At 46.5% G+C, this 12,568-nt stretch overlaps 1 protein-coding gene across 3 annotated transcripts in view; it reads right to left on the bottom strand.

The window, feature by feature from the left end:
• SYN2 (synapsin II) overlaps positions 1–12,568 on the bottom strand; it is a 169,489-nt gene that overhangs the window by 12,281 nt on the left and 144,640 nt on the right. For all 3 annotated transcript variants that reach the window (XM_074312977.1, XM_019732629.2, XM_074312976.1), the window contains exons 8-10: positions 12,239–12,313; positions 11,688–11,790; positions 10,251–10,400 (exon numbers count right to left, since the gene is read on the bottom strand). In XM_074312977.1, the coding sequence (XP_074169078.1) occupies positions 10,251–10,400; positions 11,688–11,790; positions 12,239–12,313 (328 nt within the window). The remainder of the gene's footprint in view (positions 1–10,250; positions 10,401–11,687; positions 11,791–12,238; positions 12,314–12,568) is intronic.

The following is a 12,568-nucleotide window of genomic DNA, read 5'->3' on the forward strand; positions in this document are numbered from 1 at the left end:
AGACAGAGCCACAGAGTTTCCCTCAGGAAGTTGGGTTGACTTAAACAGGTAAGAATGTGAAGTCCAATGCTTGTGCCCAGCTGCACACAATAAAGAAGGGGGGGAAATGGCATTATGGCAGCATAAGGAAAACCCCAACAACCCTGGGCTTAGAGACTGACAACAAGCTCAGAGGGTGTCAGTCAGTTTGTAAGGCTGCTGCCAAAAATCTGATGCAGTTGGAGGTGCGTCAGTGTCTCAAAAAGGGGAGGTCACAAGTCCACTGCTCTTTTGGCTGACAAACCTCACAAGAGAGCATAGCAACCAGTGCTGGGTAACTCTTTTGAGGGGGATTCGGGTGGAATATAACAGGTACCTGGAGCACACAGGATAAAGAGAAATGTGGAAATGACATCTTTCTTGATGTGACTTTTGGCAAGTTTCTTAATCTCTGAGTCTCCGTTTCCCAAATGGGCCAATTGTAAAGATAAAATGAGGTAACTATGGAAGGACCGAGTAGAAGATCAAAGTCAGTCAAATGTAAATCTGAACAAGGTCAAAGGCTGGCTTGGGTAGTAGTGAGTCCCCCGGCATTAGAGGTATTTAAGCAGGGCCTGGACAATCTCTGGTCAGAGATGCTATAGAGGGGGCTCACATAGTTGCAGGCAGATGACTTCTACAAGCTCTTTTGGCTCTGGACTTCCATTAATTCTTTCATGAATTTTTCAGTTCATTAGGTATCTGAGATATGAGACAAGCCCTATTCGTAGCTTCAGAGCCTTGAGCTCAGCAAGACCCTCAGGCTATTGGACCTGAGCAGAGGTGTCCTGCAGGCACAGGCTTTGAGGGGTTCGGCAAGGAGAGTGTCAAAGCTGCACTCTGTCAAAGCTGACTGGGCTGGTATCCCGCTATACAAAATTCACTGGGCTTTAGTGATGAGAGAAGCCAGGGAGGCAAGAGAGAGGTGGTGAAGCTCAGAGACGCCTTCACTTTGGTAGGTTTAGCACTTGGTTGTTAGAAGGAGGAAGCAAGGGTTTCCCTTATACAGGCTCACAAAGGCCCAGCTCTATCTGTTCTTACCATTCCCTGTACTAGAGTAGAAGCATCAAGATGGCACAGTGCATGGTATTGTACAGCCGGGGACCAGAAGATCCAGTTCTCCTGCTTATAAGCTGTGTGACCTTGGACAAGTCATTTGCATTCTCTTTGCTGGTATGTGAAACAGAGATAGAAATACCAGCCCAAACCATCCCATATCGGGTTGTAAGGCTGAATGCAATGGCTGTGCTTTGTAAACTGTAAAGTGCTAAGCAAGTAATTATATAAGTGAGCATGATTACTATTATATAAGTAACAATATCAATCTGAAGGAATAAAGCTCTAATGATAGGATTTCATGTATCACTAGAGAAGATACTGTTGGGTGGCTTCCGGTCACTTGGTGCGTAGTGGTTCAGTGTCTGTGGGCTTCTGGGCTAAGTTATACCATGCCCTCTGAAGATACAGAAAAGTCATTTCAGAAACAGTAAATATTAGCTCTTGAGGTGATTAGAAGGCAAATTACTGGTCTGATAGAGAAACCAAGCCCATGATGGAGGTTTGTGGGTTTTTGTCAAAGGCACCTTTAATTTGTCATTCTGTGGCTTTCAGTAGACAAGCTGGGAGACAGGAGCTCCTATCTGAGGTCCCAACAGGATGGAAAGCTGAGGAAGGAAAGACATTAAATGACTCAACTCTTGAGAGTTGTTGGCCTGAGTCCAGCTGCCCCCACCAAGGAGGAAGGCCTGTGCTTGCTCAGCATATCTGAGACAGGAAATTGGGAAAGGGTCTCAGGGTCTGGCCCCAGGAAAGAGGCCAGGCCAAGCTCCTTGCCGACATGCCACAGAACTATTCTGATCGGCTCCCCCAGGCCCCGCTCCCCGGTCTGGGACCCCAGGGGGAATGAGGCAGCAGGAAGGAATGTGGTCCGAAGGTTGTAGGTTCAGTTAGAGCAAGGGGAACAGCATGTTTCCAGGCACCTTGGGCTCTTTCTGGGATCATCCCTGTCGTCACCAATGCCTACCTCCCTTCCTCTGAAAGGTTATATAAAAGGTGCCCTAGGATGAGCTCCTCGGCCTCCTTTTGTGAGGGGAATTGCTGTTCTGAGGGCAGAGCTCATCACCCGGATTGGGGCCCTCCCATAATCAGTGATTTCTTAAGGACAAAAGACGTCCCATGGGGGCAGTCTACAAGACCTATGGGGCCACTGAGGGCCAGGTCACCCGAGGTCAGAATGTCAGCTTCAAGTGATTAAAGATGTCCCTAAAAAGTTAAGACAGCCCCAAAATAGTCAGTTTCCCTTAATAGTCTGGTTAAGTGATCCAGTCACTAGTGACTTTATCTGAACCTGCCTCAACTCTCCTCACATTTTCAGTTTAGGCTCACTGGGGAACAAATTCCCTAAAGCCAGTTCTGCTGTGGGAAGCAGGAAGGCTTTTCATTTGTCCTAAATTTACTTCTTCTAAGCTAAGTGAAGCTCTCTTAGTCCCATGTTTGGGATCTGAATTGTGCCCCCTCCCTAACTTCATTGCCCCGTAGACTCCAAAGAAACCCTTTCTCGGTAATCTTGGTCTCCTTGCACTCAGGAGACCTCATCTTTTCCAGCCTTTGTGGCTAGAAATACCTCGCTGGAAATGCTATGCGCATCTCTTTAGACCAGAGAGCCAGGAAAAAAGCACTGGTGGAATATCCCACCAGACCCCAGAGTTGATTAGGCCTAAGTCCTTCAGTTCTGAACTCTCATCAACTGCCTTTTGCGGGTCTGGGGCTAACACACAGCCTGGATCACAGCATCTCAGATCTGGAAGGAGATTTCAAAAGTTACCTGCTCCAACAGCCCCACCCCTAGCCCGCTCCTTTATAATATCCCTGACAAGTGAGTGGCCATCCTGCCCTTGCTTGAACATCAGCAGTGGTGGCAGTCACACACACACCACTTCCCAGAGCAGCCATTTCCTCTCTCAGTGTTACCGAGTTTGCTCCTGTCTTCAGGAGGCGACAGGAGGTTTGCCTTTTGGCTCCCGTTCTAGCCCGTGACAGCTATTAAGAGCTGAAGACATGAAGTCATGGGCTCCTTGAGATTACTGCTATTCACCTGCAGCTCCTTTAACTCTTACTCATAAAATGCACGAGCCAAATGCTTCCACCTCCTGGTTTTCTCTCCTCTGAGCACATGCCAGTTAGGGTTTGTCCTTGTTTTATTGTGACCCTCAGACTGGAAACGGCAGGTGTGGTCTGATCAGCTCAGGGTAGGAGAAGAGGCTTGTTTTCCCCCTGGACACTATGTATGTGTGTTACTGCTTCCACAGGCTGGGTCTTAGAATCGCTCCTCATGGATCTAACCCACAAGCCAAACAGAAAGCCTATTGGTGTCTGATATCCCTGCAATAGCAATTTAGCCCTTTGGCCATGGAAGATTTTACAGGAAAATAAAAAGAGTGGGAGCAGTGTAATGGGAAGTGGAAAAAGATTAGCCAAATGACAGAGAGCACTAGGGTGCCCTCTCTACTAGCGTGACCTGAAAGCTCTGTCCACCTGAGGTTCTCTCTCTGGTTCCCGCGAGTCTCAGGAGCAGCCCACACCTCTCCAGGGCCTCAGGATGTAGGCCTAGCTCAGATCCCAGATGACAAACCCCAAGGGTCAGTGAACATGAGGACGGATGGGAGAGCAGGGTGTATAAGAGGAGGTTCTGTAGGTCCATAGCCTGGAGCTTTGGCCATCTCTGGCCACCAGGTGTCACTGTCACCTTGAGAACTGTCTCCCTAAAACACTTTCGAGTCAGTGGGCACACTGGAGCGGGCAGCCCAGCCAGGCTGAGGCTAAGCTGTCATCAGCCAGATAAGGCTTTACCACTCACCTCCCTGCTTTCAGAAACATAGCCAGTGCCTCTCACACTCCTGCCCTTATTCCTTTAAAGTGGACACAGCAGCCAGCCTGGGCCCACTCCTATGACTGTTTTCTATGATTAATCCATCTTAGGCTTAGGCTGGCTGACAACAAAGTAAAGTGTGCCCTGTATACTCATCTCCTCCCACCCCGAGCCTCCTTTAGATAGAATTAAAGAAATGGAAGTTTAGGAGCTGCAGGCAAGGATAGAGAGGGAGAGAGAGAGAGAAAGACAAATGGCTAGTCATACTGTGCTTGTGTTTCTGCGAAAATGAGACCTAGCCGGACAATCAGCTCTAATGCCTCTTTTGGAGCAAAAATTAATATAAGACCCGGTCTTATTTTACTATAATATAAGACCGGGTCTTATATAACATAATATAAAACCGGGTCTTATATTAACTTTTGTTCCAAAAGACGCATTAGAGCTGATTGTCCGGCTAGGTCTTATTTTCGGGGAAACACGACATGTCTGTCCTGGTCTGGACCTAGAATACTGAGGAAGAAGCAGTTCCTAGGGCTTGTGACTCAGGCCAGATGCTCTTTCAGCCTGAGAGGCCACAGCCACAGAAGAAAGAGGCCAGCCAGGGGGACCTGACTGTGGAGTGGCACAGGAATTAGGGACAGCACCTACGGCTCAGTTCATTATGCAAAGTCCCGGCTGGGACCCAGGGAATGACCTTTGGTTTACATCCCTTTCATTTGCATGCCACCAAACTGTTCTTAAGATCCTAACACCAACTTCAATATGCTGCCACGACTATTAAAGACACTTACTCCAACTGGGAACTTATTCAACACATACGCATTGCAATGGCATATGAAGGGGCAGGGAAGATGGGAGTGGTTTGCCTGGGTAGGAGGAGTATTTCATCACAGTCATTTGGGTAAAACTGTTATCACACGATGATAATAAAAAAACAGCCTGACTTAGTTTTGTTATTGTTTAACTTTACTACCAACGACTGACGGCACCTGGGCAGATCACTGCTCCCAACCCCCTTAGAATATCCACTGTGTATATTCAGTGCTACTGGGTGCCGGCTACTCTGCTAGGCCCTGGAGACACAGCAGTGAACAAGTCCCTCTCGAGGAGCTTACATTTTAGTGGAAGAGACAAAGAAACAGATGAGGATGATCTTAGCTAGTGGCAAGTGCTATGAAGAAAATTAAAGAAGGGAGGGTGGTAGTCAGAGACTAGGTGGCAACTTTGGATTAGATGACTGAGGAGATTTCAGTTATACTGTCATGAAGGACCCAGCCATGCAAACACAAGGGGAAGAATATTGCAGAGATGACACAGCTAATACAAAGGCCCTTACCAGTATGCCTAGGGCACAGTGAGCAAGAGCTGGGATGGTACGAGGGCAAAGAGGCAGGGAGGGGTCTATGTGAATTGCTTGGGGAAACTTAGGAGTGGGGATAAGATTTAAGGGGGGAAAAAAATAAGAGTTCTGCTTTGACTATGTTATACTAAGGATGCCTTTTAGACATGAAAATAAAGATGTGAAGCAGGAGTTAGAAATGTAACCTGGAGATCAAGAAGTGGGCAGGGCAGCCGATAGAGACGGGCTGGCCAAGAACGCCAAGGAACGTACACAGATGAGGCTTATAGGGCACTGACATTGAGAGGCTTAGCAGAAGTGGAGGAGCAGCCAAGGAGGTAAGAAAGAGAAGCCAAGAAGGTAGAATGAAAACCAGGCAAGGTGGGGTCCAGAGGCCTAGAAATGAAAGTGTTCCAAGAAGGAGGGACTGGTCAACTGTGTCAAGACTACTGAGAAGTCACACAAGAAAAAAAATGGTCACCTGGAGATGACTTTAACCAGAGCAATTTCAGTGGGATGGTAGAAGTGGAATGCTGACAGGAGCAGGTTGAAAAGAAAACCTGCTGTGATGAAGGGGAGATGATGACTAAGATAACCCAGGAAGATTTACTGCCAAGGGGAGCAGAGAAATGGGGCAGTAGCTGGAAGAGAGTATGGAGTTGAAGGAGGTCTTTGTTTTTATTTTTTAAATGGGAGATAATTGTGTGTTGAGGTGATAATCTTCTCCATTGAAGACAGAGAAGAGAGGGGCTACTTGAAAGCAAAACAGAGGTGAGATCCAGATCACCACAGAGGGCAGGCCTTAGGAGCAGATTCATGTGGGTAAAGACGCAGGCACATTGTTGGGCGATGTGATAGTGGGAATACAAAGGCAATCTGGTCTGACAGCTTCATGGACCTGGAGCCATGATGACTGAAATGTGACCAGTGCAAAGATTATCAGGGAGAAATGGGAAGTGGAAATATGACCAGTGCAGTCATGACTTCAAGCCCAAGTTGCAGAGTTTTGCCAAGTGTGACAGACCGTTGCGTGTCTTCTGTCTTTGGGGTGGCCTGGGGTCAAGGCACAAGGTTTAGGAGGAAGCTAATAGAAGACACAAGAAGACACCATCTGACAAATGGTGACTGACTTCTGTGAATTGTCATGATTTCGATTTAGAATATAAACAACTTTTGGACAGGAACTATATCTCATTCATCACTGTAGCCCTACGTCTATTAACTAATTTTAAGCAAATACTTTGGGCTAGGCCTGTGCTAGTCACTAGAAACACAGATGAATAAGGCATGGCCCCAAGCCTACAAAGTATTTGAGAAACATTTTCTAAGTTAATTTAATTACATATGAAATAAAGAATTTGACTAGAAATTTGGCCATTGTCCCCCACTCATGGGAGATAACCTAGAAATTGGTTATTTACTTGGAATTTCCTCAGTGATAGGAGTGTCTTTGTTATTCATGGTGGGGGGCCCCTCAGACCACACCTGATAGTGTATGATAATAAGGCGACTCATGTGGGCCCCTCAGGACAGACGGTATTAGTCTGACCTCCAGACACAGGGGAGACTGAGTTCAACCAGGTTCAATCAATGAAATGAAATGAAATGAAATAAAACCCCAATAAAATCCCCGAACACTGAAGGTCGGGTGAGCTTCCCTGCCTGGTTGGCACATATGGATACCAGGAGGGTATTACACCCTGAGGACAACAGAACCTTTGTGTTTGGACCCTTCCCAGACTCTGCCCTATGCATCTTCCTTTGGCTTATTTTTGACTTGTATCCTTTCCCGTAAGGAAAAAAGATATCCTATCCTTTTCACAGGTATCCTTATCCTATACCTGTGAGTATAATAGTTTTCAGTAAGTTCTATGAGTCCTTCCAGAGAATTATCGAACCTGAGGGTCTTTGGGGGAACTCTGAACTTTCTGTCGGTATCAGGAGTGGGACAGTCTTGTGGAGGCCTGTTCCTTCAGACTTTGCAGTTGGGGTGACTCCAGGTTTCATGTGACCTTAGAATTCAAAGGGATGTAGGTATCATGTAATTCAGCTCTATTCTATAGGTAAGGAGAGAAAGGTCTAGAGATGGGAAGTGACTTACCCAAGGTCACATAATGGTATGGCAGAGAGGGACTAGCCTCTGTGCTTTCTATAATATTCTGTTGTAGCTTCAAATGTGAGGCTGAGCAGAGAAAAATTTATCCTTGAGCCAGACTGGCTTTGCTACAAGGGATTTTTGTAAGAGCCCCTATATTTAGGGAAGCTCATTCCTTATCATGTTTCCTGCCTTGGCTCTGATAGATTTCTCTTTAAACTATTTCAGCTGCAATATTTAATGTTTACAAAATAAGGGGCTTGTACCAAAGAAGAGCTATGAGGTGGAAACAATTTTTGTGTGAATTCTCTCTGTTGCTGACTTTTATGCTTCAGAGATCATTTTCATATAATCTAAATTTCACTACTAGAAGAAATCATAGCAATTTTTTTGTACAACCCTCATTTCACATTCAAAGATGCTGAGGCACGGAAATAGAAAGAAATCTACCCAAAGTCACCTGGTGATTTGGTGGCAAAGACAAGGCTAAAGTCGGATCTCCCGAATCTCAGGGTAGCCTTCATGATGGTTCGGAATGACTTCCCGGTAGGAGGCGGAGAGTGTTGCACACATTTACAGAAGTACTTAAGGGACCCTCACAGCCTCCCAGAGCAGCCCATATTTGTTTATCTTGTCTGGACAGTCGGGCTCCCTTACTATGTCATAAATTTTTTAAGCAGCTACCAAATGTTCTCTGTATTTCTCAGGGTTAAAGGGAAGAAGAAACTACTGTCACTCTTCCTCTAAAGCAGGAATGAGCAATAACCGACTCAACCCATCACAGGGAGAGGCAGTGTAGACTAAAAGGCAAGAGTTGGGCCCAAAGATTTTGATTCTGTCAGATTTACAAAATCATAAAACCTACCCCAGGCCTGATATTTTTTTAATCAGGAAAATTTTTTTATCACCTCTAGTTAAGTACAATATTTAAATAATGGGCTATATCGCTAACAAGCAATTAAGCTTTTTTCTCCTAATTACCTAGTGTAGTTCTCTAGCGAGTAACATTCCTGAAGTGCAGGAACCATTCTTGCACTCGGTCAGAGGTCTGACACTGACACAGCATGAGCTCTAGAAGGTGTGAAACACCCATAAGCACTAATAATAGATGATAACATCCTGCCACATAGGGCTACTTTCAAATTGGATACCAAAAAAGAGTCAGAGTCAACATCTAGGTATTAGCCCAGAAGCTCCCATTTATCCAGCCATCAGTAAGGATGGAAGTATTCTACCCAAAGAAATTTTTAGAGCTCAAAATGTCCCCTAAAATATCATCTCATCAATATTTAGATATCACCTCATATTGTAGGTGGGAAAACTGAGATCCAAAGAGGGACTTGACTTACCAATGTCATACTCTTTTATTTGAGACATTTTCTACAGAAATATTTCTTATATGTTTCTAGCTTTCTTAAACAGAATATGGAATATTGACTAACCATGCAATCCTTTCTAGATGGTTCAAGTTCATTATTATAAATATCCAACTACTATGTTTCTATGCTATGATTCTGTGATATTCAAATGATGAGAAGACAAATGTAGGGTAATTTGCTTCTATACTAAAATAATAGACTATTTTATACTGTTTTTTCCCCTCCCTCTCCTTTTCTTCTTTCTTCCTGAAAGACTGAGATCCAATTACTTGGCTACTGTCTTTAGAAAAAGGAATGATGGTCTCAAAGTCTCAGGTTTTAGAGGGAACCCATGCCCGAGGGTGTTCGCTTATGTAATAACAACAGGTAACCTTTATTGAGTGCTTATGATGTACTATGCCACATTTCAGGTGTTTGACTTCATCTGATTCTCATAGCAACCCTAGGAGATAGGTGCCCTTGTTTAGCTCTCTCCTGAGCCACAGATCAAATCCTTGTCCAAGGTCACAAAATCAATAAACGGAGGGTCCAGGATTCAAACTTGGGTAGTTCTTGCTTCAAAGCCCATACTCTGAGTTACTCTTCTACTCTACCTCCCTAACTGTTTGAAGTAGGACTTTGAAAGAAAGATTTCTAAAAGATTTTCATTTACAAGTGATAAAATGTGACCCCTAAAAAGGATAGTAACTTGCCCTCAAAGTCACACAGCTAGGGGAAGAGCCAGAGTAGGACTCAGTTCTTGGATCGAGAGTTCTTACCACTTCATTATACAAAAGTTCAATGGACAGAAGAGTTTGAGGTATTTTGAAAAATGACATATTTCCTAGATGGGATTAAAGACCCTGGGACCCAGGGTCCTTGCCTTTCTTTGTCCCAGTGTAGATCCACAGAGCTTGAGGTTCTCCAAAAACTTCCATGTGGATCTCCCACTAGACTTGCAGCTGGTACACTGTCACTATGAATGTGACTGGCCATGAGTCACGTGCCACAGTCAACTAAAGACACCTGCCTCCTCTCCCTTAGGAAGGAAAACAGATTTCTAATTTGGATTTTACCTCATCACTCTCCCACAATGAGGGACCTACCTCGCCCATCTCTCCAGACCAGTAGAAACACCCTTCTTTCTTTACAAATGAGACAGACCCCTCATAGACAGTGAACAACTGTTGAGAGGTCTGACCCAGCCCTTCCTAAGAGACCTCCCAGTTTAAAAGTGGGAGCCTCCCAAATCCCAAGGGAAACTGGCGTTGGTTTCCTGGAGACTTCAACTTCAGAGGAAAGCGATCCAGTACTCCATCTCTGCACAGTTCTATAGCTGACACTGCAGATTGCTACTGAGAAGGCTCCCAATACAGGGGAGTAGGGGTGGAAGATAATCAGGCCTCCAGACGGGAGGGAAGGGAAGGGAAGGAATGGGGAAAAGACTGCATCTATCCCATCCACACCTGTCGGTATCAGACTTCTGTTCCATCCTAGAGCCACCACGGTCTACAGCAGTGCACTTGGGAATGGTTCTTGGCTCTCCTGTGTCTCTTCCCGGATGCTTACCTGTGGCTGCTGGGTGGTTAAGGGTCTCTGAGGAGACAGCGCAGGGGTCCTGGACAGCAGCTGGTTCATCTTGCTGATGACTAGTTCAGTGATGAGTTGTTTGTCTTCCACCTGGTGTTCCCCAATCAGCGGCATACTGCAGTCCATGACCTGGTTAGGAAAGGCAACGGAGGCATGAAAGGCCTGCTGGTCTTTCAGCATGAGGAGGACTTAAGTCAGCAGAAATAGGCTGGGGGTGACGCTGGTGTCCTCCTCTTCAGCTGGGAGCAGGTTCCTTTGCAGAAACAGGACCACTGTCCCCTCCTCCTTCTAACCTTTGCTTTGGGCCTCCTCCCAATCTTCACCCAGGCTGCAAGCGATACTGAAAGATTGGTGGCTGAAGATAGTGGGGAGAAGTAATGGGCAGGAGAGAGTAGAGACTCAGGGCTCAGCGTTTTGCAGGCAGAGGGACAGGAACACATGAAGGCCATTCCCCTAACTCTGGTCAAGATAGGCAACTGTCATCTCTGTGATTCTCACCCACGCAATCTGTGTCTCCACACATATTCTGCCCATTAAACGACTAGTTTCCTGCCTTTGCTCATGACCTGGGATGACTTCCCTTTTCGCCCCCGTCCTGATTCTCCCTATACCTCAAGGTCCAGGTCAATGTTTTCCTCCTTTAGGAAGTTATATGCCTGCCTAGGATCACAGACTCTGCAGCCCAACTCTCTCATTTATGGATGAGAAAACTGAGGCCCACCCAGAAAGGGGAGGTACGACCATCCAGAGGTTACATACCAAGCAGACCACGGAGTAGATTCTGAAGCCACGTTGGGCACTAATCCTCTACAAATACCACCAACTCCTGGCGAGGAGCCTTTCCTTGGAAGATTGGGCAGAAATGTGTGTGAAGGATTCATACTGCCTTTCCCCTTAATATGGTAAAAGGAAGGCAGCAAAGTTGTGTGAGAGGACCAGACTGAGTAAAGGGTCTTCAAGGCTCAGAGAGATGCTAAAAAGAGTCTCCTGCATCCAGGAGACCTGAGTTCTAGCCCAGGTTGATTCACTCTGTGGTTTTGGACGTGTTCACGGCATTGGGCCTCAGTTTTCTCATGTGAAAAGTGATCAGATTAGACTGAGTGGTTCTTTCTGAGGCCAAGAATAAAAACTCTACAGTCTTCCCAGAGGAATGGCATTAGGCTAGGACCCCAGGAACCCAGACTTGGTATCTCTTACCCAAGTGTGGGTCAGCCTGGCTGGCTGGAAACCATAGCTCCCCACTGGTAGAGGTGTTTTGCTATACACATTCACTGGTGTCATCTGGGAACCTTCCATGGCCCAGGAGAGTCTAACCTACATGTAACCTGGGCTGTCCACATAGATCTCAAGCCAAGAGTTTTGCCTTCAGCCTTGGGAGTTTTCTCTTAACTGAGATACTCCTTAGGCCAGACTTACCTCAAAAATGTAGTCTTTCCCATCTTTGCCATGCACAGCTTTGACAGCACAGATGTCCAGGCCACCAAACATCTCAGAGCAGGTGTCTACCCACAGCTTGTACCTGGAGGAGATGGGAAGGTGTCCTGAAGCTGGAGCATCAGCTCACACCCAGCCTGCTTGGTCATGCTCTCTCCTTGCTGCCTCTGCCCCTCCCATAAGCCCTCCCCAGCCTCCCCTCCCTCCTTCCCCATCAAGCACCCTGCCTTATCTTCAGTGCCCTCCTGCTTTGCTCTCCAGATCCTACCCTTTTTCCAGGCTCAGAGCAGGTCTCACTTATAATGAAGGTGGCCTTCATTGGCTATTCCAGCCCACAGTAACTACTCCCCGCTTGGAGCTTCTATGGTATGTCCAGTCTTTATTTCCATAATTTAGCACATAACAGTCCTGCCTGAAATTGTTAACTGGCTGCTTGGCCTTTGTGTTCTATCTGTCCTGTCCGAGTAGAGGCTCCCATTAGGCAAGGCTCCTATGTTACACCTCTGCACCTGGGGAAGCCCCCGCTCACTCACCTGTCTGACATGGCGATCTGTTCCAGCATCGCAGAACCAGTGTTCGTCTTCCAGTTCCCTGAGATCGATGTCCTCCTGCAAGGGCCCGCCAGGACAGGACAGGCAGTGAGCCACACCAACAAGAGGAGGGCAGGAAACTTTCCAGAATTTCAGTTCACCGTTTCTTTCCTCACTTGCTTCTCCCACAAATAGCCCAGGGGCCTGTTTGCTGAGCCTAGAGTCTGGGTGCTTCTGCCAAACCCCCACCTGAAATGCTCTCCTCCTCTCTACAAGGGTCCAGACCACTGCTGTGGCTCCATGAAACCTTCCTGATCTTTCAACCATAGGCGT

The sequence above is a fragment of the Rhinolophus sinicus genome, linkage group LG10 (genome assembly GCF_036562045.2).
Source record: "Rhinolophus sinicus isolate RSC01 linkage group LG10, ASM3656204v1, whole genome shotgun sequence".
Classification (NCBI taxonomy): domain Eukaryota; kingdom Metazoa; phylum Chordata; class Mammalia; order Chiroptera; family Rhinolophidae; genus Rhinolophus; species Rhinolophus sinicus.